At 36.8% G+C, this 25,105-nt stretch overlaps 1 protein-coding gene and 1 long non-coding RNA gene across 3 annotated transcripts in view; one reads left to right on the forward strand and one right to left on the reverse strand.

Moving 5' to 3' along the window:
• The window catches only part of SMC5 (structural maintenance of chromosomes 5), a 108,756-nt gene extending 86,868 nt beyond the window's left edge, over nucleotides 1-21,888 (forward strand). The window contains exons 13-25 of one of the 2 annotated variants that reach the window (XM_055428375.2): nucleotides 57-189; nucleotides 2,670-2,843; nucleotides 4,105-4,274; nucleotides 6,634-6,757; nucleotides 7,030-7,152; nucleotides 13,520-13,645; nucleotides 15,505-15,549; nucleotides 16,003-16,098; nucleotides 16,530-16,634; nucleotides 16,823-16,942; nucleotides 18,108-18,287; nucleotides 18,361-18,456; nucleotides 19,505-21,888. In XM_055428375.2, the coding sequence (XP_055284350.1) occupies nucleotides 57-189; nucleotides 2,670-2,843; nucleotides 4,105-4,274; nucleotides 6,634-6,757; nucleotides 7,030-7,152; nucleotides 13,520-13,645; nucleotides 15,505-15,549; nucleotides 16,003-16,098; nucleotides 16,530-16,634; nucleotides 16,823-16,942; nucleotides 18,108-18,287; nucleotides 18,361-18,456; nucleotides 19,505-19,648 (1,636 nt within the window). In that variant the 3' untranslated portion in view covers nucleotides 19,649-21,888. The remainder of the gene's footprint in view (nucleotides 1-56; nucleotides 190-2,669; nucleotides 2,844-4,104; nucleotides 4,275-6,633; nucleotides 6,758-7,029; nucleotides 7,153-13,519; nucleotides 13,646-15,504; nucleotides 15,550-16,002; nucleotides 16,099-16,529; nucleotides 16,635-16,822; nucleotides 16,943-18,107; nucleotides 18,288-18,360; nucleotides 18,457-19,504) is intronic. The other variant, XM_088837929.1, reaches the window with a different exon arrangement.
• LOC148777331 (uncharacterized) overlaps nucleotides 5,065-25,105 on the reverse strand; it is a 76,836-nt gene continuing 56,795 nt past the window's right edge. Inside the window, exon 3 of the long non-coding RNA XR_016037836.1 lies at nucleotides 5,065-5,223. This is a non-coding gene — a long non-coding RNA (uncharacterized LOC148777331). The remainder of the gene's footprint in view (nucleotides 5,224-25,105) is intronic.

Here is a 25,105-nt window from a genome sequence, read left to right on the forward strand (position 1 = left end):
TTTTTTTTTTAATGCTGTTTTAAGAAGAAAATCCTAAAAGGTGCTTTTCCTTTCAGACAATATGGATTTTTCTCTTATTTGCGAGAGTTGTTTGATGCCCCTGACCCTGTCATGAGTTACCTTTGCTGCCAGTATCACATTCATGAAGTTCCGGTAGGAACTGAAAGAACCAGAGAAAAAATTGAACGGGTAAGAAAATACGGAATCAATCAGTACCAAAAAGGTAGTTTTGTTAAAACTTCTTAAAGTCAAGGAAAACTTGTGAGAAATTTAAAGAAATGTGTCATTGTTTTTATCTAAACAGAAATTACCTTGATATTTTACATTTCTAATATTACATAGGACAGTGAATGTTGACTAATACTTTATGACAGTAAGGATGTGAAGTTACCTAAATAAATACTTAATAACTGTAGGGTGACTAAATTAAAGACTGAAAAACGACACCTGACTCTTACTGAATTCTGCTTTGCTTGACAAACATTTGTTCAAACATTAATGGTTTATTCATTTAAATTCTTATATTCTAGATTATTGCAGATTATGCTTTAGAATGCTAGGCTAGGATATAGAACTGTTCTGGTAAGCCCTCCCCTTAAAGGTCCATTTAAGATTATCTCATAAGTGAATGATCACTCTTCAGAGGATCTCCTTTTCTTATCTGACAGAACCACATAAACTCTTAGGTTCCTATGTTCTGCTGCTGCTGCTTCGAGTTTTCTTCTCCTTACCAATAGTCTCCAAGATTCCAAACCACCTTCAGTGCTTTAATCATAGGCAGAAACAGCGAAGAAGTCTTTCTAGAACAGATTTTTCCATAATACTAAGTTACCATGTTAATACTGCTTATATGCATTTACCGACCTAACTGCTATTTATAATACTGAATTTATTAGAGAATGTGTTTTAACTTTTTAACAGCCAGTCTACAAGTATCCCTGGGATATTCATTTGTAGTCTGGCTCCTTTGTATACCTCATTAACAGAAGATAGAAATGGGGCCTCATTACTAACCCATTTTGCGAAGACAAGCAAATTATTAAGTTGCATATCTATGGTGATCATTTGGGGAAGCCAAAAAAATAGAACTTTCCGTGTGTGTACGTTTCTTTAATACTAATTGATGGGGTTTAAAAAAAGAAGACAATATGCACAGACCATCCAATTTCTGTCATAACTTCAGGGTTAGGTAGGGTGCTACCTCTCAAGGTTAGGATAGTAGGCATTCTTTACTATTGCAGAAAGACTAGAAAACTTGCTAAGGGGTTTCATAGCTTTCCTCTGGTGCAAAAAGGGATAGTACTGCACTTGGAAAATCCTCTCACTTTTTGAACAGTTCTTCAAGTTGAAATATTTTTATGTGCTTTTTAACATTCTGTTTAGGTCACCTAGAGAGCTTTAACTCTACTGTCTATACTAGAAAAAAGAACATGGTATATAGAAAAGCAAAGTCAGACACCTAGTAAAGCCCTTAATATCGTCTTGGCCATCTTTCAGAAAATACAAACCTGCACTGAGGAAATTTACTATCTAAACATTTCATGTCTACGTCCTGACAACAATGGTCATATTTCTCCCTTAGAAAAAAATAACATTCTTTAGTGTAAGTTTTGCTTCATTATCAAATTCTGACATTTTAGACTCTGTAAATGATTATTTTCATGACACATGGTGGGTAGGCTAACGTCATGGGAGCTCTCCTTTCATTTCAAATTACTGAGCATTTGTGGATGCCAGTTTATATCCTGTTAAGCAAAGTATGCTTAAATATGTCATATCTCGTCACTTATAATGTAAACTTCTGCAGAGAAACAAGCCACAAGAATACTGGTAATGAACCTTTAGAGACTGGAAGAAACTACATTACAGCAGCCTATTCTTTATAAATATACAGAAACAGATCCAGCAATGTTATGGTGTTTAGAATGTGCATAGTTTATGAAACTCAATAAATTCTTGAGAGAAAAAACTCCCCAAAAATGCAAAAAGAAGTCTTTGAAATCCTTGAAAAGTCTGTGCATTAAGTATTCCCCAAATATATAGGAATTAAATATAAGATTATGTATCTTTGAACAATATAACTAAGGGGAAGGAGAGTATATATATTAGTTGAGACAACAGACTTCATTCTGCTGGGCAACTGACTCCCCAAAAGTACATCTGCTTGGGAGATATTGTATAATGAAGTAGAAGTATAGCCAACTTTGGTTGTTTCGGTTTTCTCCCAGTTCTCTTCCTTAGTGTTGTTTTCCAAAATAATCTGAAATTTATCACTCACCTTTTTAGAGATGTTGGATTACGTTTCTTTTAAAAAATGAAAATAATATATTTTGATCTAAAATTCATTTGATCTGTATTTCACTTGATCTGTATTTTTAATTCTTGAGTCCTTTTTTTAAAAAAATCTTATAATTATTCTTGTGCTTAGTTGCTCAGTCATATCTGACTCTTTGTGACCCCATGTACTATAACTCACTAGGCTTCTCATTGGGATTCTCCAGGCAAGAATACTGGAGTGGGTTGCCATGCCCTCCTCCAGGAGATCTTCCCAACCCAGGGATCAAACTCAGGTCTCCTGCATTGCAAGCGGATTGTTTATGTCTGAGCCACCAGGGAAGCCCCGTCCGATAATTCTTAGATGTCTACTAAATGTTTATTTTACATTATAGGTGATACAGGAAACCCGATTAAAACAAATTTATACAGCAGAAGAAAAGTATGTGATGAAAACTTCTTTTTATTCAAACAAAGTCATTTCAAGTAACACATCCCTAAAAGTAGCCCAGTTTCTCACAGTCACCGTGGATCTAGAGCAAAGACGACACTTAGAAGAACAGCTAAAGGTTGGTCATTTTTTATTTTACAGTTGATTTACAGTGTTGTGTTAGTTTCTGGTATACAGCAAACTGAGTCAGTTATATTCTTTTTCATTGTGGTTTGATACAGGATATTGAATATAGTTCCCTGTGCTATACAGTAGAGGACCTTGTTGTTTATCCATTCTGTATATAATAGTTAGCATCTGTTAATCCCCAAACCCTAATCCATCCAACCCCACCTCACCCTTTCCCTTGGCAACTACAAATCTGTTCTCTGCATCCAAGTCTGTTTTATTAAGAAATTTGTGTCACATTTTAGGTTGTACATATAAATGATATGGTATTTGTTTTTCTGACTTACTTATTACTTAATCTAGTATATTTTTGTCGATAGCATTATTTCATTCTTTTATGGCTAGGTATTATTTCATTGAATATACCAAAGGTACATTGAATGTACCGTTCCTTATCCATTCGCCTGTTGATGGACATTTAGATTGTATCCATGTCTTGGCTGTTGTAAATAGTGCTGCTGTGAACATTGGGTGCATGTATCTTTTCAAATTATAGTTTTGTCTGGATATATGCCCAGGAGTGGGATTGCTGGACCATATGGTAATTATTTTTAGTTTTTTGAGGAGCCTCCATACTATTTTCCATGATGGCTGAACCAATTTACATTCTCACCAACAGTGTAGTAGGTTTCCCCTTTCTGTACACCCTCTCCAGCATTTATTATTTGTTTACTTTTTAAATTGATGGCCATTCTGAGTGGTATGAGGTGGTCCTCTGTTGTGGTTTCGATTTGCATTTCTCTAGTATTATTAGGAATGTGGAGCATCTTTTCATGTGCCTATTGGCCATTTGTTTTTCTTCTTTGGAGAAATATCTATTCAAGTCTTCTACATATAGTGTTTGGATTGTTTGTGTTTATATTACTGAGCTGTTTTATATATTTTGGAAATTAAGTCCTTGTTAGTCATATCCTTTGCAAATATTTTTTCCCAGACCATAGGTTGTCTTTTTGTCTACGGTTTCCTTTACTGTGTAAAACTTGTAAGTTTGATTAAGTCCATTTGTGTTTTTTTTGCTTTTATTTCTGTTGTCTTGGGAGATTGACTTAAGAACACATTGGTATGATTCATGTTAGAGAATTATGGTGTTATGTCTTCTATTGAAGTTAAAGATTGGTTATTTTGAGTATTTAAAAAGAATATTAACTCAGTTTATAATACTTTAACTAGTCTGTTTTTAAAATATACTAACAATGTTGCATATTCCATAGGAAATTAATAGAAAATTGCAAGCAGTAGAATCAGGATTGATTGCCTTACGTGAGACAAACAAGCATCTGGAACACAAAGATAATGAACTTAGACAAAAGAAGAAGGAGCTTCTTGAAAGGAAAACCAAGAAAAGACAACTGGAACAAAAAATTAGTTCCAAACTGGGAAGGTATCCTGGGCTGGGGGGTTGGGAGGGTGATACAAATGCACTGTAAGCATATTATTAATTATATATACCTTGTAATGACAACACAGTTCCCACCAGCATGCTGTGTAGAATTTCTCTCTCAAACTCAAACCCTTCTACCCAAAACACAGGACAAAGCAGGGGGAATCTTAAGTGTTGTGAATTTTTCTGTTCCTTGATCAGCTATTTTCATCCCTGGAACCCATTCTATTCTTAAAAATTATTGAGGACGTTGAGGAAGTTTTGTTTATATTGATTATATCTATTGATATTTACCAAATTAGAATAGTACATTAAAATGATAAATTTATTTTATGTTAACAAAAAATATTTATGAGAAACAATTTTCCCAACAAAATACATTTTGCAAGAAGAGGGACATTATTTTTACATTTGTAATTCTCTTTAGACGAAGTTAGTTGTTTTTTCATAAGTGCTTCTGCATTCACTTGATTGTGAGATGTGTTGGTTGAAGTATATGAAGAAAATCTGGTCCCACATATATATGCAACTGGAAAAGGGAGGACTGCTTTAATAGACTTGTCAGCATATGTATTCTTTAATGTTACATCAAAACTTGCCAAAATGTCATTTGTTAACGTTTAACTGCAACATGGAATCTGAAATCATTAGTGAAGGAATATACTCTTACATTACTGTAAGTGCATCTTTTACCCAGGAATGACTTTGTTACATTATGCTAGCTTACTATGAGATCCCAGGCAATTGTTCTCAGAACTGATTGTAAGTTTTATTTTGAACTTAAATGTTTTGTAGAAACTTGGAATATATAAATAAGATCAGATAAAAGCTGTTAGGGTGTTCAGTCTAGGGGAGAGGAAAGTGATTTCTAGTTTCAAAGTTTTTCCATGCCCATTTCAGGACACAGTGCAGACCTTTTTTTTGTTGATTGTTCTTTTATGCTTCTTTCCTATAGAATAAAGATATAGGTATTAAAGATATAGGTATTAAAGATATAATAAATGACAGCTCATTACCTTGAGTACAGTATAAATTTACCTTGATTTAATATAATAGTGTTTCTGAACACATAAGTTGAATATTTAAAATGCTTCTTTTTAAAGCAAATTGCCTGTTAACTCTTAAAAGTCAGTAGTGTGTGTACCTTGATTGCTTAAAAGAAGATATATTTGCTGAGTCTTAACTGCCTAGAATTCTTTTCTATATAAACCCTTCACTTTTATCTTCAGTCATCCAGAAGTCAACCTTTTACTGTTGGACTCCTGTATTGAACTCATTGTCTGAAACTAAACTTTTTCCTCGTAATGTTGAATTTTGTAGTGAAATAACCTTTCCATATCCATTGTCATCCTGGCTGTCTCATATCTACAGTTCCTCAGGAATACTGCAGTGGTGACATGGTTAGTGGTCTCTCCATGACTCGTCTCCTCCATTCAGTGCATACAGAATACTGTCATCAAGTTTATCATCTTTTCTTGTTCCTGCCCCCTTCAAGATATCTGTGGTGGCTTCCTACCTTTACTGTATAAATTTAAATAATGCTTTCCTTTAGACTGTCTTTCATATTTTTCAAAATCTTCTTTCACTCCACCCATTCTAATTTCCTCCCTCTGCCCCGACACACTCTTCACTCACCATTCAGTCCACTTTCTACAACATCCACTGAACTTGTTTATTCTTGTTTTTATTGCTTCCATCTTTGATTTTTCCCTGTAGTGGAAAGAACTTGGCCTTTGATGTCAAACACATCTTACAACTTAGTATCTGTAATGTTAGGTAACTTAAGTAAACTTCTCAGCCTTGGTGTCTCCATATTAAAAAGCAAAGTATTAACTTTTAGAATTGTTGTATTGTCTCTTCATCATTATTATTTTATCTATTAGATTGCCACAGTTAAGCTCCTTAAGGGAAGGGACTGTTTTTATAAACAATCCTTATCACTTATGGACCAGACAGTATACTGTGTTGCATAATTTGCCTTTTTTCAGTCTTCACCATAGCCCTGCAGAAGTACTATTATTATTTACAGTTTATAGATGAGGAAACCAAAGTTTAGAAGAGTAGCTTGTTCAGTTATACTGTTCATTGGTGGCAAAGAGGAATTTTAAACCCAACTTTCTGACTCTAGATCCTATACCCTTAGCACTAGCATTACCTAGACTATGCTGGGCACTTGATACATCGCAGCAAATAGTTTTCGATCCTGAGTGGTTGCATAAGATGATGATTTAATCAGGAAGCTATCAGTTAACATCTGAATAGCATTGCTACATAGACCATAACGCAGCAGGAAACCTGAGAATTTGGGCTCAATCCTTGTGTTTTCTCTGATTTCTATATCATTATGCATTTCATACAGTTTAAAGCTGATGGAACAGGATACTTGCAATCTTGAAGAGGAAGAACGAAAAGCAAGTACCAAAATCAAAGAAATAAATATTCAAAAAGCAAAACTTGTTACTGAATTAACAAACCTGATAAAGGTAAGACATTTTCATTTTAGTCACTTTTTTTGTTGTTGCAAGTCGATAGTAAAATCTTAGCAAGAGATTTTTATCAGTAATTTCAGCTTTCTCTCACATTTCTCTTTATAGATCAGTAAATTGATTAAAAGTACTCATTAGGCTAAATTGTTTCATTCCAAATGAATCAAAGGAGAACTATTTAAGATTGGAGAGAAGTATCAATCACATTAGAAAAATGTTAAGAAACTATATTGTTGTGAAATAAAACTCACAGAGGTTTTTATTCCTAGAATTGTACTGCTTTACATATACAAAAAGTAGATTTAATTCTTCAAAATACTACGGTGATCTCTGAGAAACACAAATTAGAATCAGATTATATGGCAACCTCATCACAGCTACGTATCACAGAGGTAAAATTTTTGCTTTTATGTTTATTTTGGGACTTCAGACCAGTTTGAAAACTATATATACATGTATATGTATGTATCATGCCTTGCAGTGTGCAGTTTGGGGTATGCTGTTTAATTTACAGATTTCATGCGCTCTGCTAATTAGGAAGTAAAATTTGAAACCCTTTGTGTACATTTTTTATTATTACCACACTCCCCCAATTAAATAACAAAAAGAAGACCTGATTTAGTGATTTGAAAACCAAAATCTTACCATGTCTGCTTTCTTAGCTGATACAAATTATAGTTAGTACTATTGCCAAGAAGCAACTAATAGCTTTTATTGCAGTTTGTATCCCATAAACTATAGATTCTAGTCAACACTAAGAATGGCTTTAGTGTGTGATCCTGGTGATTTAATCTTCTGTTAATGATAAATATTGAAATGGGGGAGGGCAGGGGGTGATGTACTAAGTTAACACATTCCAAAGAAGAAGAAGCGACAAAATGAGGTGGTAAGAGTGACATAGTTTTTGAGTCTTTCAAATCCTTTCCCCAAAATAGAAGAGCAACTGGGATACTATGATGACATAACAGCAAGCCCACTGACAGTGTATATGACAGACTCAGCTTAAAGGTGTCCCTGTAGGTGTACTACAGTATATTCTCACACTCATCGCCCAGGATTAGCATGAGGCTAGGTTAAGGGCTTAGTCCTTAATAAAACTGCCCTTCAGATGACACCTGCACTCCTGACCAACTGGTGACTGATTCGGGGGTTCTCATGGCTCCCCCAAGTTCAGTAATTAACTGCAGTGGCTCACAGAACTGAAGAAAAGGCTGTTCTTAACAATTATTTTTTTATTATATAAACAATACAAATCCCTACTAGTCAGTTCAGTTCAGTCGCTCAGTCGTGTCCGACTCTCCGCGACCCCATGAATCACAGCACGCCAGGCCTCCCTGTCCATCACCAACCCCCGGAGTACACTCAAATTCATGTCCACAGAGTCGGTGATGCCATCCAGCCATCTCATTCTCCGTCGTCCCCTTCTCCTCCCGCCCCCAACCTTTCCCAGCATCACAGTCTTTTCCAGTGAGTCAACTCGTCGCATGAGGTGGCCAAAGTATTGCAGTTTCAGCTTTAGCATCAGTCCCTCCAATGAACATCCAGGGTTGATCTCCTTTAGAATGGACTGGTTGGATCTCCTTGCAGTATAAGCAAGAGGCATATAAAGCAGGGAGGGTCCTGCACACAGTTTTTATGCCCTTTTCTGGTGAAATAATTTGTTGCCCTCCTAGCACATCAGTGTTTGGAATTTTTACCAGGTTGCATTACCTAGGCATGACTGATTGGATCATTGGCCATATGGTTAAACTCGGTCTCTAGCCCTTCTCTCTGCAGTTTAAGGACTGGGTGGGGGTAATAAGAAGACTCAAAGCCCCAACCCTTTAGTCACATGATTTGTCTTTCTGGCATTGACTTCCCCCATCCTGAGTCACTCCTTAGCATAAACTCAGACACTCCTATCACTCAGAAAATTCCTAGGATTTTAGATCTTTCTCCCAAGAACCAGGGACAAACATCAGTCAAGTTCTGTGTTTTACAACTCCCATGAACCCCAGAGTATAGGTAGGTAAGATAGTCAGCAGCAGCATCAAGACTGGTATGGTATTAGAAAGTATGTGGTAAGAAACAGAGGGAAAGCTCAAAGAATCCAAAAATTGAGTCACCAGCAGGTTCTCATCTTTTAAGAAGAGAGTTCCCATTTGGTGTGTGGAAAGCTCAGCAAACCAATTTCAGAGCAGCTGAAACCGGGAGGTGACTTTTAGATGCCAGAAATGTCAGGTGGTGCTGGGGTGATTCAGGTCCTGTGAACTAACAACTCAACTGAAACTGCCTTGCAGAACAGAGTTGCTTACTGAGGCGAACTAGAACTCCTGGGCAGGCTAAGGAGACAGCAAGCATGTGTTATGTGGTCAGAAGGCTGACACGGTAGCTAAAGGCACAACACTCTTAAACAAAAGAAGGGAGACAGTGTAGGTAAAACAGTATATTTGCTGACTGTCCTGTAGGTACTATTAGGAAATAAAAGGATACTACCTCAGATTAAATGCTTTGGGAGAGGGAAATGAGGGAGAATTTCAGTATTGTTTATAGTAGGAACTAGTATGTCAAAGATACTCAGGCCACAAGGATATAAGATACTTGCGCATAAATAATCTTTCAAATAAAAATGGAAGGATGTTTAGCATACTTCTACATACAGAATAAAGACTTATACACCTGCTGCCTTCCCTAACCTGACAGGGGAGTCTCCTATCCATATTGTTAGTAGCAGCAGAAACAGTAATATTTTTGAGTTGAGCTGATTACTCTGGAGAGTAGAAAGGTTCTTAATTATACTGTCCAGGGAAATAATCTCATTAGCTACTTGTCACACTATGTTTTCTTACCTGGACATATATACAAACCCTCTCTCTCTGACAGGTTTTTTCCATACTAATCTTCTTGATATTACCCCTGACTTTATTTTCTATTTCCTCAGCAATATTTTACATCATTCTCTTTTTTTATATGTTAATCTGAAAGTTATTAAATGCTTTTTATTTATAATTGTCTTACCAACCCTTTTGTAGGGTTCTTTTCCTTCTTGCATTGTGTTTTGGTAAGTGTTTGTTACTGATTGATCATAGTCACCAACTATGCATTTTAAATAGTCAGGAATGATGAGTGAAAGACCCAGAGAAGAGTAAGTCTGTAGTAGTTCATTTTGTGGCAAGCCACTCCAGTACTGTTGCCTAGAAAATCCCATGGATGGAGGAGCCTGGTAGGCTGCAGTCCGTGGGGTCGCTAAGGGTCGGACACGACTGAGCGACTTCACTTTCACTTTTCACTTTCACACATTGGAGAAGGAAATGGCAACCCACTCCAGTGTTCTTGCCTGGAGAATCCCAGGGACAGGAGAGCCTGGTGGGCTTCCGTCTGTGGGGTCACACAGAGTCGGACACGACTGAAGTGACTTAGCAGCAGCAGCAGTTCATTTTGTCTTTCGTTTGCTCTTTTTTCTTCTCACGTTTTCTGTCACTTACCCACAGTTGCTCTTATCTATTCTTCTTGCTGTTCTTCATTTGAAACAAAAGGAGATCATTTCCTTCCTTCTTTTCTTCCCCTCACCCCATTTTGGGGTTTGTCTTTTACCCTGATCATGAAAAACAACTTCACACACAAAAAAGATTGACACAGAATTTCAGTAGGGATTGTGTTCATGAAGGAACTTAGGGATAACTAAACACCATTGAGTTTAATAACTTCCTCAAATTATTGGAGGGCAAATAGCAGAAAAGGGATCCAAACCCATTAAACATTTCCAGAGGTATGTCACTACCATCTGGAATATTTTTACACGTTAATAAGCTGACTGCACATAAATCCAGATACGGAGGTAGACAGATGGATGAACATGTTACTTGGTTTTTTACTTTGGGCAGGTTTCCTGACCACTCCAAGCCTTTGTCTTCAGCCACAGATATTACAATACCTACCTAACTTGCAGGGCTATTGTGATAGTAAGTTTAATAATACAAAAAGATGCTTAGTGTGCTCCCTAGCATGAAACATATATGGATTTACATCAAGATTCATATTATAAGAATTGGAAGTTGTTAAATTTTTTATCCTACTATCAAATTTAGAAATTGTGCTTTCATCTAATGTTCTTTACCTACCTGTTTGCTGCTTGCCCACAAAAACTGAACTTCAGGAAAGACTTTTTTTTCGATTTAGATGATATATATGTATTTCAGGGGGGGAACCTTTACCAAGTAAACAGTATTATTGCCACTACCATTGTTTACTATTTGATTGATTAAAATAGAATTTGCAAGCTTGTATATTAAACATTGTGATGACCACTGATGTCTGAACTCCAAATTTGACAAGGAAGGGAGGGAGGAAAGACCAGACACACACTGAATGATGGATGTGAATAAGATTAAATAAAAAAGGAACTAAACTTGTGTAATCTCCAAAAATACAAAGGATAATGTTGCTGTACTGTGTCTTTATGAAAATGACTGTGCATCTTATTATTCACCTTTCTATGCTCAATACATGATAAAATACTGATATTTAATAGGTTCTCAGTAATTATTTGGTGAAGGAATGAATGGGTCCATAAATAAATGATAACTACATGAAAGGCACTTGGAAAACAAGTTAAAGGTTCTGCTGAGTTCTCTGATATGAAGCCTATGTATTGTATATATTGTTTTATTAGAGTATAATTATACATGGGTTAGGTCCATACCATTTCTGTCCTTTATCGAGCCCATCTTGCATGAAATGTTCCCTTGGTATCTCTAATTTTCTTGAAGAGATCTCTTGTTTTTCCTATTCTGTTGTTTTCCTCTCTTTCTTTGCATTGATCGCTGAGGAAGGCTTTCTTATCTCTCCTTTCCTTTCTTTGGAACTCTGCATTCAGATGCTTATATCTTTCCTTTTCTCCTTTGCTTTTCGCTTCTCTTCTTTTCACAGCTATTTGTAAGGCCTCCTCAGACAGCCATTTTGCTTTTTTGCACTTCTTTTCCATGGGGATGGTCTTGGTCCCTGTCTCCTGTACAGTGTCACGAACCTCCATCCATAGTTCATCAGGCACTCTATCAGATCTAGTCCCTTAAATCTATTTCTCACTTCCACTGTATAATCATAAGGGATTTGATTTAGGTCATACCTGAATGGTCCAGTGGTTTTCCCTACTTTCTTCAGTTTAAGAGTGAATTTGGCAATAAGGAGTTCATGATCTGAGCCACAGTCAGCTCCTGGTCTTGTTTTTGCTAACTGTATAGAGCTTCTCCATCTTTGGCTGCAAAGAATATAATCAGTCTGATTTCGGTGTTGACCATCTGGTGATGTCCATGATTAGAGTCTTCTCTTCTGTTGTTGGAAGAGGATCAAATTGCCAACATCCGCTGGATCATGGAGAAAGCAAGAGAGTTCCAGAAAAACATCTATTTCGGCTTCATTGACTATGCCAAAGCCTTTGACTGTGTGGATCACAACAAACTGGAAAATTCTGAAAGACATGGGAATCCCAGACCACCTGACCTGCCTCTTGAGAAACCTGTTTGCAGGTCAGGACGCAACAGTTAGAACTGGACATGGAACAACAGACTGGTTCCAAATAGGAAAAAGAGTACGTCAAGGCTGTATATTGTCACCCTGCTTATTTAACTTATATGCAGAGTACATCATGAGAAATGCTGGGCTGGAAGAAGCACAAGGTGGAATCAAGATTGCTGGGAGAAATATCAATAACCTCAGATATGCAGATGACACCACCCTTATGGCAGAAAGTGAAGAGGAACTAAAGAGCCTCTTGATGAAAGTGAAAGAGGAGAGTGAAAAGGTTCGCTTGAAGCTCAGCATTCATAAAACTAAGATCATGGCATCTGGTCCCATCACTTCATGGGAAATAGATGGGGAGACAGTGGAAACAGTGTCAGACTTTATTTTTTCGGCTCCAACATCACTGCAGATGCTGATTGCAGCCATGAAATTAAAAGACGCTTACTCCTTAGAAGGAAAGTTATGACCAACCTAGATAGCATATTAAAAAGCAGAGACACTACTTTGCCAACCAAGGTCCGTCTAGTCAAGGCTGTAGTTTTGCCAGTGGTCATGTATGGATGATGAGAGTTGGACTGTGAAGAAAGCTGATCGCCGAAGAATTGATGTATTTGAACTGTATTGCTGGAGAAGACTCTTGAGAGTCCCTTGGACTGCAAGGAGATCCAACCAATCCATTCTAAAGGAGATCAATCCTGGGTGTTCATTGGAAGGACTGATGCTAAAGCTGAAACTTCAATACTTTGGCCACCTCATGCGATGAGTTGACTCACTGGAAAAGACTCTGATGCTGGGAGGGATTAGGGGCGGGAGGAGAAGGGGACGACAGAGAATGAGATGGCTGGATGGCATCACCGACTCGATGGACATGAATTTGAGTGAACTCCGGGAGTTGGTGATGGACAGGGAGGCCTGGTGTGCTGTGATTCATGGGGTCGCAAAGAGTTGGACATGACTGAGCGACTGAACTGAACTGATATATAGGTTAAACTCTCATAAAAAGGCAAGTAGGCTTAAATTTCAAAGCTTTTAGGGATTCAAGAATGCCATATTATTAATGTCCTAATATATTTTGAAGTTTAGGTTCAGATTTTACCTTAGCAATAAAATTAGCCATAATTTGAGATACGGTTTTTGGATGATTTGCTTACTATTATCAAAATTCAGTAATATATAGTGTGGTGATATTTATTAATGAAAGAACCCTCTGCTTTAACAGTAACATACAAATTTTTAAAATATTTCTTTTCCTTAAAATAGCAACATTTCATTGAGTTGGATGAAAATAGACAGAGATTATTGCAGAAATGCAAGGAACTTATGAAGAGAGCCAGGCAAGTATGTAACCTGGGTGCAGAGCAGACTGTTCCTCAAGAATATCAGACAGTAAGTATAAAAATATATAATGCTACAAGTTAACATAGTTAACACAATATTTTTAAGCTTAAAAGTGTGTTAGGCATTGTACAGGGCCATGAAAAACATGATCTGCCATAAAAAATGAGATCCCCCTGCCGCCATTTTTAAACTGAGTATGCATTTAATTTTGCTCAATGAATTTTTTCTTCATAATACTCAAATGGACACCATTTAGTCTTAATGCTTAGTACTAAAGTTATTCAGAAATGGGTATCATTTTGCAAAATTATTTCTACCAAAACATTTTCCAGTAAAAAACTTTTTTCTCCAAGCACCTTTTTAGGAGAGGTTTGGGAGATGGGATATAGTTTTTCCTGGAAATGTAGTACTAGTAATTGATATATAAGAAACAGTACATAGAGGTGATAGTTAGAAAAACAGAGACAAAATGAAAATGTTTTACTGGAAATCAGGGTGTTTATTTAGGGTTCTTTGGGAGTGGATTCTTTATGACTAATATCTGTTGGTAAAGAAAAGAGCCTTTCCTCCTTCTCATTATGTGCACTTTATATTCTGACATATCATTCAGTTAGTAAAATGAGAAGATATTGCCCTTTCCTGCCAGTTCTACCATTGAGTAGGTAGCCCCTTGACCTGAAGCTTTATCTGACAGGTAGGGTTAATGCCTTGATTGCCTTCCGTCACACATTGAACAAAACAGATACTTTCTTCTCTCTTGAAATTTATATTCCTAGTCTGGAGGATGGGGAAAGCAAATCAAAAAGCAAATAGATTATGTTGGGAATAGCAGGAGGTGCTAAGAAGAAGAATAATACAAGGTAAGAGGCTAGTGTCAGAGAAGGCTCCTTTGAGAAGATACTATTTTTTAGATGAGTCCTGAATGAACAGAAGTAATCAGTCAAGTGAAGGTTTGAGGGAAAAGCATTCCAGGCAGAGAAAACAGCTCATTCAAAGCTCTTGAGGCAGAAGTATATTTGGCCTGTTTCAGAATAGAAAGAATCTTAGTGGGGCGAAAATTTATTATCCAAGGAGGGCAGAAGTCAGATCCTATAGGACCTTATAGACCATAGAAGGAATTTGGGCTTTACTTTGAGATGAAGTCCACTGGAGAATAAAGCAGGGATACAAGAATGGAAGATGACCATTTAGGAGATTATTGCTTTGGACCAGGCAAGAGACTATTGTGGTATGGATTAGGGTGGAAGCACAAACGACAAAGCAATTTACAGACTTGAGGTATCTTTTAATGACCAAACCAGCAGGACTTGCTAATGATTTTGAATTGAAGGGTAGAGAGAGAATCCCTAAATTTTGCCAATTACTGAGATGGAAAAGATTGAAGGACAAATAGGTTTGCTCAAATTGGTGGGGAAGGTGCAGATTTGTTTCACCATCTTAAATTTGTCTATTAGAATCAAATGAAGATATGAAATAAATGTGTAGCACATGAGTTCAAAGCTCAGAGGACAAGTCAGATTCAACAAAATAAACTTAATAAATATCTGAAAGCTTATAGAAGCTGAACTGCTTTCCAGAAGGTTAGAGGGGAAAAAAAGACAGGTTAAGATGTTAGATTAATGTGGCATGTTAGGGTCTTTTCAGAGTTAAGATTCATTTTGTACATTGTAGTACATAAACTTTTGCAAGTTGTGCCGACAAAACATTGTACTGCTTGCTTGCCCCCACACTGTTCTAATTTGTCTCTATGGTATGGTCTCAGAAGATAGTACTGTGGTGAAATTCTACTGTCAAAGTAATTGGATTCTTAGGATGCTTTTGTAATTCTTCACAAGTATAGTATAAAATTCTAACTTCTTGCTCTCTTTCAATGCCCCACATATTCTGGACCCATTCTACCAATTCAGCAAGTACCCACCATTCCAAATGGACACAACTCCTCACCCCCCATGGTATGCAGTACTCTTTCTTTTTCTCCAAGCTCCTGTCTCTCCTCTGCCTAACTTTTCCCTAGCTATTTGCTTTAAGGCCCAGAGATGAATTGTAGGCCCCTGAATTCTCTTACTGTTTCTTGTAGCTCCTGTAGCATGAACTGATAATTCCTTTCTCTAAATTCCATAACCTTTATGATATGTACTGCTTATGTTAATACTCAACATCAATACATTGCCTTAAGGTGTTAGCTCATGTTATTAAGTATATACATTTTGTTTTCTTCTGAAGTATAAACCCCTTTTTGAAAGTAAAAAGCCATGTTTGTAATTCCTTTGATTCCTTACTGTGTTGTGCTAGCATGCTGTTCAACATATAGCAGACACTCAACAGAATATTTTCGTTTTAACTATTTGAATTGAACTGTTTTCACTATACTACCTATAATAATGGACAGTTTTTTCCTTCTTTAGGCTTTCCAAGATCTTCCAAACACCTTGGATGAAATTGATGCTTTATTAACTGAGGAAAGATCAAGAGCATCTTGCTTCACAGGACTCAATCCTACAGTATGCTGCTTTCCCTAATGCCTACTGCAGTCGCCACCACCAGCACACCCTACCCCCGCCCCCCACACACAGTTCCCTCCAGTACTTGCCTCCCACTCTGTTCCTGCTGTCTAGCTTATTATTACCAAGAACTCTAGTACAATGTACTTTTAAATGCCAGATTCTGAATCTATTAGAATTTTAAATAGAGTCTTCCTAAGGAACACACTGTTCTGTGCCTTTTCTTTATAAAAAGAATACTTGGGCTAACCTGAAATACTGAGATGTCTTTTTTTTTTTAAGAATAAAAAAATGACATTTTTAGTATGTTACAAGAACATAAATTAACTGCACACAAACAGTGGCATTTTCAATTAATGTTTTAATTGATGCAAAATTTTTTGTACCTTTATCCTTTGGTAGCTTATTCTTAAAGATTTTTTTTCTGCCAGGTTGTTGAGGAATACACAAAAAGAGAAGAAGAAATAGAGCAATTAACTGAGGAACTGAAGATAAAGAAAGTTGAACTGGATAAATATAGAGAAAACATTTCACAGGTAATTATTCAACTTTTTCTCATGTGCATTAATAATATGGGAATGTAGAATAATGAAATGATAATGTTTCTAAGAAAAAAATGTATGTTCTCAGGACCAGATTGATACAAAACTTTATATAAAAAAAATTAGTATCAATGTAATAACACTTCTTTTACATTGTATTTTTATATTGCTTTTACTTACAGGTAAAAGAAAGGTGGCTTAATCCTTTAAAAGAGCTGGTGGAAAAAATTAACGAAAAATTTAGCTATTTTTTTAGTTCTATGCAGTGTGCTGGTGAAGTTGACCTCCATACAGAAAATGAGGTAAAACTGCATTTGATATATTTCCTGACAAGAATTTTAATTATATGCTAAAAGTAAATGTAAATTGTTTATTTAAAGTTATAGCTGAAAATTTTGCTTATTAAAAAAAATGTGCAAAGGAAAGAAGAGACCGTATATAGGATTCCATCAGGGTCACTTGTTTTGAGGATGTTGTTCTTGGTGACATCTGAGATTAGTGACTAACACCTTACAGACTCTTTTCATATCCAGCGTAAGTAATGGTTATTCAGTTGTGATGAACAAATGCATTGCTTTTTGAAATCACTACTCCTCAAATTGGCAAATATAACTGAAATATAGAATAGTTTCAGTGGTTTCCTTTTGATCAAGAATTTGAGTTCACAAGAACAAAAATACTTTAAAAATTTGGTACTGATTTCTTGAACTATATACATTTCGCGCATTGCAATTGTGGGTAAATAAGATTTCCATTGAGGAATATATAAAGAGGTGAACTAGGATGTCCTTCAAAATAATTGGGAAAGAGGAGTGGGTGGAGCTATAGATGAAACAACATTGGTCATGTATGGATCACAGTTGAGACTAGTTGATGGTAGATACATTGAGCTTATTGGGGAGTTCTAATTTTGTAAATGTTGAAATTTTTCCCTGATAAAGCATTTCTTTTAAGGAGGAAGAAATAAATGTAAAGCAAGGTAGTGCCTTTATTTCTCCTTAGGAATTTTTTCCATCACTACTTTATCTGTTTATTATGAAACATAAGGATTGCAAACATTGTGTAACTGTAAATTTTAGTAAGATATTAGACCTGCCAAGAGAATTGTCATCTACATAGTCTGGGCTTGCTAGAAGGAAGAAATGTATTGTAATAACATGTAATTTATAATATATTTCCTTTGTGCCAGAAACTGTGCCGAGCATTTCTAGGTTTATCTTCTTTAATCTTCAGAACCATTCTATAAAGCAGGTGCTTTTTATTGACTATTTTATAAACAAACTGAAACAATATTAGAACCACTTGCTCTCTACAAGCTCTAGAGGTCTCCAAAGATCTATTTATATAAAATTGATATCATGACTAAGTCAACTATAAGAGTAAAGAACTTCAATTTATTTTCAAAAAACAGTATAAAATTACCAGAGAAAACTCTCACTTTTCGTCAACTTTTTAAATGTTTTGTAGGAAGACTATGATAAATATGGAATTCGAATTAGAGTTAAATTTCGCAGTAGTACTCAGCTGCATGAATTAACTCCTCATCATCAAAGTGGAGGTGAAAGAAGTGTTTCTACTATGTTATACTTGATGGCACTTCAGGAGCTTAATAGATGTCCATTCCGAGTAGTTGATGAAATCAATCAGGTATAGCTTATTCTTTTATTGGGTTTCACTGTATCTTGTAATAGATTTAAATCTAATCATTGTCTTTCTTTAGGGAATGGACCCAATCAATGAACGAAGAGTGTTTGAAATGGTTGTAAATACTGCTTGTAAAGAAAACACATCTCAGTACTTCTTTATTACACCAAAGGTAGGTAATAAGTAATCTAAAAGTACTCACGTACTTGGAAGTCCCTTATGGCTAAAACATGTAGCAGATTTTGGCCCAGTATATGTAAATATGAGCAGGAACAGTCCCAAAATAGAATTTAAAAGATTATAGTAAAGGGGAACAAGTTCCAATAACACTTAATCAGAAACCTTATCATTAGAGGCAGAAAGTAGTAGGCGTAGCATTATGTTCTAGAAATGAGAGTTCCTCTGCTTTTTTGGCATTTATTCTTCCTCTAGGGAACTTCCTCTCTTAGCACTGAAAAATGACAGAAAGCACTGGTCCTCCTCATTTCCTCAGAAAGGCCTGTTTTGTTCTGTCCTGGCCCAGAGGAAATCCTAAGTATCCTCAAAATCGTCTGTTCACATAAAAAACAGACTTACCTTTATAGAACCATTACAATGGGAACTTTTCTTTTGTTACCTCTTGTGCTATGGGTCAGTTATGAAACTGCTGTATAGCAATCAAAGATGTTTTTATTAATGTAATCAGATTTTTTAAAAGAAATTTCATTGGAGATGCTATCTTAAATTCAGTTTTTATCAAATAGTATAATCTCTTCATTATTCCAGCAGATACTCTGTGGAAAAGCTAGATCTGTTAATACCCTATTGTTGTTGGCCTATAAATAAAACCACCCTGTGAATACACTTTTCGGGCTAGCAATCTATTACGGTACCTGACTGTAGAAGTTGCTTGAAAGGTGTTTTGTGGATAAAAGAGTGAAATTATCCTAGGAAAGTTCTGGAGGATATACTTTTCCAGGGTCAACCTAGGAAGCAGCGTGATCCCATTGGCTTGTGAATATAGAGGGCTCCCAAGATATGTTGATGAGTCCTTAGGCCAGGTTTCAGATGTGCTAATTCAAGTAAAAATCACCATCTGGCAGGGTGTATGTTGAATTGAGAACTTCTTTAAGAGTTTCATTAATTTTACAAATAAAATATATTTGACTCTACACATGCAAGTTCAGAAAGTTGTGCTTAATATATAGCATTCTATGACAGTTTGTTTTAACACTTCATAGCTCCTTCAAAATCTTCCTTATTCTGAAAAGATGACAGTATTGTTTGTCTACAATGGTCCTCATATGTTGGAACCAAACAGATGGAATTTAAAGGCTTTCCAAAGGCGGCGGCGCCGTATTACATTCACTCAGCCTTCTCAATGAAAGTGAAGGGCAAGAACTTTGGGACTTTTCTATTAAATCCTATACGTAAGTGTGGCTCAGCTGAATAAAAGACTGATTAAGACTAAAGGATCAGTTATTTTTGAAACCTGCTATTAGATACAAATGGGTTGAAGAAGAGAGACCATAATAACTTTCTGTGGAACATCATCTGGTAGTAAAATTTAAATCTTGTGTCCTTAGTACTCTGACCATAAGTGATTGGGTCCCTACTTTTACAGTATTTGCTACTCAAATCAGAACTACAGTGGAAGGGATTTTTGATTACAAGAAGTTTTAGTTGAGATGGGAACCCTGAGCTTTACTTGCAAAGTAATTTTAACTACTTTCAGAGTCTAAAGATGACTCTACAGCTTAAGTCATAGTTTCTCCCAGTGTTATATTTAATTTTTAAAATTTGATATGGAAATGTCTAATGTATAGTAATAATTTATGACAAATCTATTCATTTCTTCCTATTAAAAAGATTACCTTATCTCCACTAGGAAATGGGATTTTAGGAACCTTTTTAAAAAAAGTTTTATGAAATTAGATACTCTAATTGTATTGGAATCTCAAAGGAGGGGAAAGTCCTGGGAGTAGGACTTCTTTGAAATGCCACAAGATGGCCACTAGATGATGCAAAATGCAACCAGAAGATTGACAAAGAATAAAGTGGCAAGAGTTTCTAAAGAATAACCCTGTAAAATGTGGGTGGGTTTTTTTTGGCTTAATCGTTTTTGTTTTCTTTTTTTAATTTAAAGTCAATTTTTACATCTTAAATTTCTAAAGCATTTTTATAATTATTTTTAGTAAAATTTTTCTTAACATTTCTTATACTGTTTTCTACAGTTTATATTTGAAATTTCTCAGTGTTAATATAGAGTGAGCAAAAGCATTGATTTGTTTAAAACCATAATGTTTTTAGACTTTAAGCTTATGTAGGTCCTTCTAATTTACAGTGTTGATCCTACCCTAGTATCTTAGAAAATCTAATTTAAACTGTTCTTGCAGCATGGAAGTATCAGATAAGAAAACCATTTGTTTATCTCTGAGTTATACTAATTAACAGTGCCAAAACATTCTATTCTTTAAAATCTTGTAAAATAAAGAACTGGATCAAGGACATATCTTTAAATAGTGGATTGGATCTGTAGAGGTAATGACAATTTTTTTGACTTGGTTATTTGACTAAATTGAAGAATTGCATTCAGTTTGGGTTTTGTATGTTCTTAAATAGCTACTGAAATTTATATTCTTGTTAAGTCAAAAAATAATGAAAGTCTACGTCCTCTTATTTGGACATTTTCTCTTTAAAAAGCTATTTTTTTCTTCATAAAAATTTTAAAAGAACCTTCCCCTCTTAAACTAAGTCTAATGCATGTTAAAATAACATTTTTACCAGTGCAAACAACTTATGTAAACATTGAAAATGTTGGTAACGTGTTAGTAAATGAATGTTGTTATCAAATGTTTTGTTGTTAAATACTTTGTTTTCCAGCAAAGTACCTTTACTTATATGTGCTTGGTGTAGTTCATTTATTGTCTAAGTGCCAGTCATCTTATTTCTACAAAATAATCATCAATGTGAAAAAAGTCTGAAGAGTATTTCAGTTTGCATATGCCAATAATTATTCCAAACCTTGTTTGTAAGCATTTGTATCTCTAGTGGACAAATACTTGGTTTTACACTGAAAGTTGAGCTGCAAATAATAAATTATGTATTTTAACAATAAAATAGTCCTGCACAATAACTCAGCCACTTGAAACTTCACATATTTTCTGAAAAAGTTTATTTTAATTACAGATTGTAAAAACTTCATTTAATAGTCTTATTTGATGAATAAAATATTTAAAACCCTAAAAGGTGACAAGCAGTTATTTGTAATGACAAAATCTTAATTGATTTGCCTAAGGTTTTTAGCATTAAAAGGAAAGATTTCTTGCTGCTTTCTAGTTGTCTTTTGGACGTGTGTTTATTTTCTTTGGAGTATGAATCTTTAGTATCTAAAAAAATGTAATGTGGGGGAATTCCTGGTGGTCCAGTGGTTAGGGCTTCATGCTTTCACTGCCAAGGGCCCAGGTTCAGTCCCTGGTCAGTGAACTAAGATCCTGCAAGCTGTGCAGCACGGCAAAAAAAAGTGTAATTTTGTCCTGCTACTATGTATCTGCAGGTATAACTGGAAAAAAACTCTTTGTGGGAAATGCTACTTTGTTGGTAATAAATGCTTATTTTCATGTTCTTTTAGTGTATGTCTTTTTAAATGAGCACTGTTTTTTATATACTTTGAATCTTTCTAAGAGTCATTTTGGTTTTCAGATTTGCTGAAAAGTCTATTGAATGCCTGCCATTTACAGAATACTGTTTGGCAGTCTGTGTTCAAAAGGATAGAAAATGTAGTCCTTTGCCTCACTGTAAGGTGATCTTAGTCTAAATAAAGCCATAAATACCAGAAACAAAAGATATTTAAATCATCTAAAGAAACCAGTTACAAGGTAAGTATAAATAGATGGACTGCAAGAGAGCCTTGAATATGGCATCTTTACCTATATGGCTGTGTTCAGTTCAGTTCAGTTCAGTCGCTCAGTCGTGTCCGACTCTCCGCGACCCCATGAATCACAGCACGCCAGGCCTCCCTGTCCATCACCAACTCCCGGAGTACACTCAAACTCATGTCCACAGAATCGGTGATGCCATCCAGCCATCTCATTCTCCGTCGTCCCCTTCTCCTCCCGCCCCCAACCTTTCCCAGCATCAGAGTCTTTTCCAGTGAGTCAACTCGTCGCATGAGGTGGCCAAAGTATTGGAGTTTCAGCTTTAGCATCAGTCCCTCCAATGAACATCCAGGATTGATCTCCTTTAGAATGGACTGGTTGGATCTCCTTGCAGTATAAGGGACTCTCAAGAGTCTTCTCCAACACCACAGTTCAAAAGCATCGATTCTTCGGCGATCAGCTTTCTTCACACTTAGTTAAATTTCAGCCACTGTGTTACTCAAGAGGGAGAGAGTGAATAGTGGAGACAAGCACGAATCTCTGCCAAGATCCAGAGAGTCACCCTGTGGTTTGCTGACTGTTTTCAGAGGAAAGACTTGGTAGGCTTTCATCACACTCATAAAAATCCAGTTGTCACAGCCTTCAAGACCGCTGTGTATTTCCCCCTGCTGCCCTCATCTAAAGTATCATCCCTGAGCCACTAATATATACCACTGGCAAAACACAATGATGTATATTTCAAAGAATAAAAAATACAGCCTGCATATGATTCCACTGTCAAGAAACTTAGTTCAGGGTGGTAATTCCAATTCAAGATGTCAAACCCCATCCTGAAGATCCTGAACTTACCTTTTGCCACAGACACACTGCATCTACAGTTACATAATAGAAAATTCCTCATCACTGGCTGAGTGACAGCCACACATCAAGCAAGCAGGTAGGAGAGGCTGAAACAAACTCACCATAAACTCCACCCCCAGTGGGTCCCAAATTGGAAGAGAACTGAAAGCCCAGAGCTTCTTGATGAGAAGTGAGGAGTTTGAACCCCACATCAGGCAATCCAACTTCTAAGACCTGCACCTGGAAGAGAAGCCCCCATCTGATTTTGATAACCAGTGAGGCTTGTGTCCTGAGACCCAAACTGTAGTGATCTGAGAAGTGATTCTTCAGAGGCTAGTCTGCTCAGACTCACCTATCCAGGGCCCAGCTCAGAAGCAACAGATCACACCCAGACAAAGTGAAGGAGGCTCACCTGCTTAAACTGAAGCATCAGTCTGCCTGAGAAAAGGCCTCTACTCTGACATTTACATGTAGGAGTTAGTTGGCAGGGATAGAGACTGGTAAGTGCTCTGTTTTCATGCCCATGCACTGGAGCACAAGTATCTCCTGGACAAGAGGGTTCACATCTGATGCCCTGGTTTTGCTGGCTACTGCCCAGAGGACACCTCTGGACCACCTAGCTCTGACGGCCAGGGGAGCTTGTGTTCCTGGGCCCTTGGGACTATAACAATCAGTGTCACCAGAAAAATCTGTGTTCTGATTTTTGTGGCTGCTGCCTGTGGGCACCTCTATACTCCCTCGTTCTGGTAACCATGGGGCTTATGCCATCGAGTCCTATGGAACAGTAGTGAATGGAGAAAAAGTTCTTAAATAGCTACCATCTCCAGAGCACAGCAAAAGGCACTGGACCCAGGAGCTCAGTCTTTGTGAAGAGTGAGGGCCTATTAAAAATCATGTCTACAGCCTGAGGGAGAGGCTTCCAATTAATCACTCATCTGGGGCTGTCTGAATATTTTGCAGAAGTCTGGGAGAGGGGTACTATCTTCAGGCTCTCCCTTTGCCATGCTCCAGAGTGCCAGTGCCTCCCAGAGGGGAGCTTTACACGTTTGGTATCCTGGTTTTCCCATCCAGTCCTTACTCTTTGCAGCTTCTGCCTAGCAGAGGATGCCCCTTGACTGCCTGGCTGTGATGGCCAGGGGGCCTTACATTCCTGGGTCCCACAGGACTGTGATTATCATAGAGATGGTTCTTGGCAAAGCATGGCCATAGAGAGCAGACTGAAGTAACCCGTCACCCTAGTCTTTCTGTGATGTAGCTTCTATCTGTCCTGGAGCTTTGACCTGAGAAGCAGGCTTCGAGTGTGGCATACACTTTGTGGCCTCCAAAGTTATTCTCAGGGCATACAGGCTACAGATGCCATCCTGGCACTTTCCTGCCTTGCTCCAGATTGCTGGTATTTCCCAGAAAAGAGCTTGTACATGTGTCTGGAGGCACAACTTTTTTGACTGCCACCCAGGCACACCTCCAAATTTCCTGACTCTGGTGGCCAACAGGTTTACACTTGCAGTCCCACAGGACTACATACATGTCCATACTTTTAAAAGCTGCTGCCTGAAGATCTGACTTCTAATCAGCCTGAATCTAGGTAATGAGAACCTCACTTGGCATACCCTCAACTACTACTAGGAGCTGTTAACAATATGATAGGCTGTTTGGACAGTCACAAAAGTTTGAGAGACAACAAGAGGCTAGGGCAGGGTTGAACAAGTTTCATCCACAAAAAGCCATTCTTTTTAGACCAAGAGAGGTCGTTATTTTATCTACTGCAAGAAACCAACACAGGGAGTCAAGAAATGAAGAAAGAGAAAAAGCTCCAGGGGTTGGGTCAGAGCCAAGCTTAATAAAATGGAGATAAGTAATTTATGTTCAAAGAAATGATTATGAAGATGCTCACCAAAGAGGAGTAGAATAAATGAATACAGTGAGAATTTCAATGAAGAGTTGGAAGACAAAGTACCAAATATAAGTCACAGAGCTGAAGGATATAATTGAACTGAATATGAAAGTACACTATGAAAATGAAAAGTTCAGCAGGAGACTAAATAGAGTTAATCATCAAGTTGAAGACAAGGCAGTGAAATTCACCCAATCAGAGCAGCAAGAGGGAAAAAAATGAAAAAAGAT

This window comes from Moschus berezovskii, chromosome 7 (genome assembly GCF_049115385.1).
Source record: "Moschus berezovskii isolate FMDL1 chromosome 7, NW_MosBer_1.0, whole genome shotgun sequence".
Taxonomy (NCBI): domain Eukaryota; kingdom Metazoa; phylum Chordata; class Mammalia; order Artiodactyla; family Moschidae; genus Moschus; species Moschus berezovskii.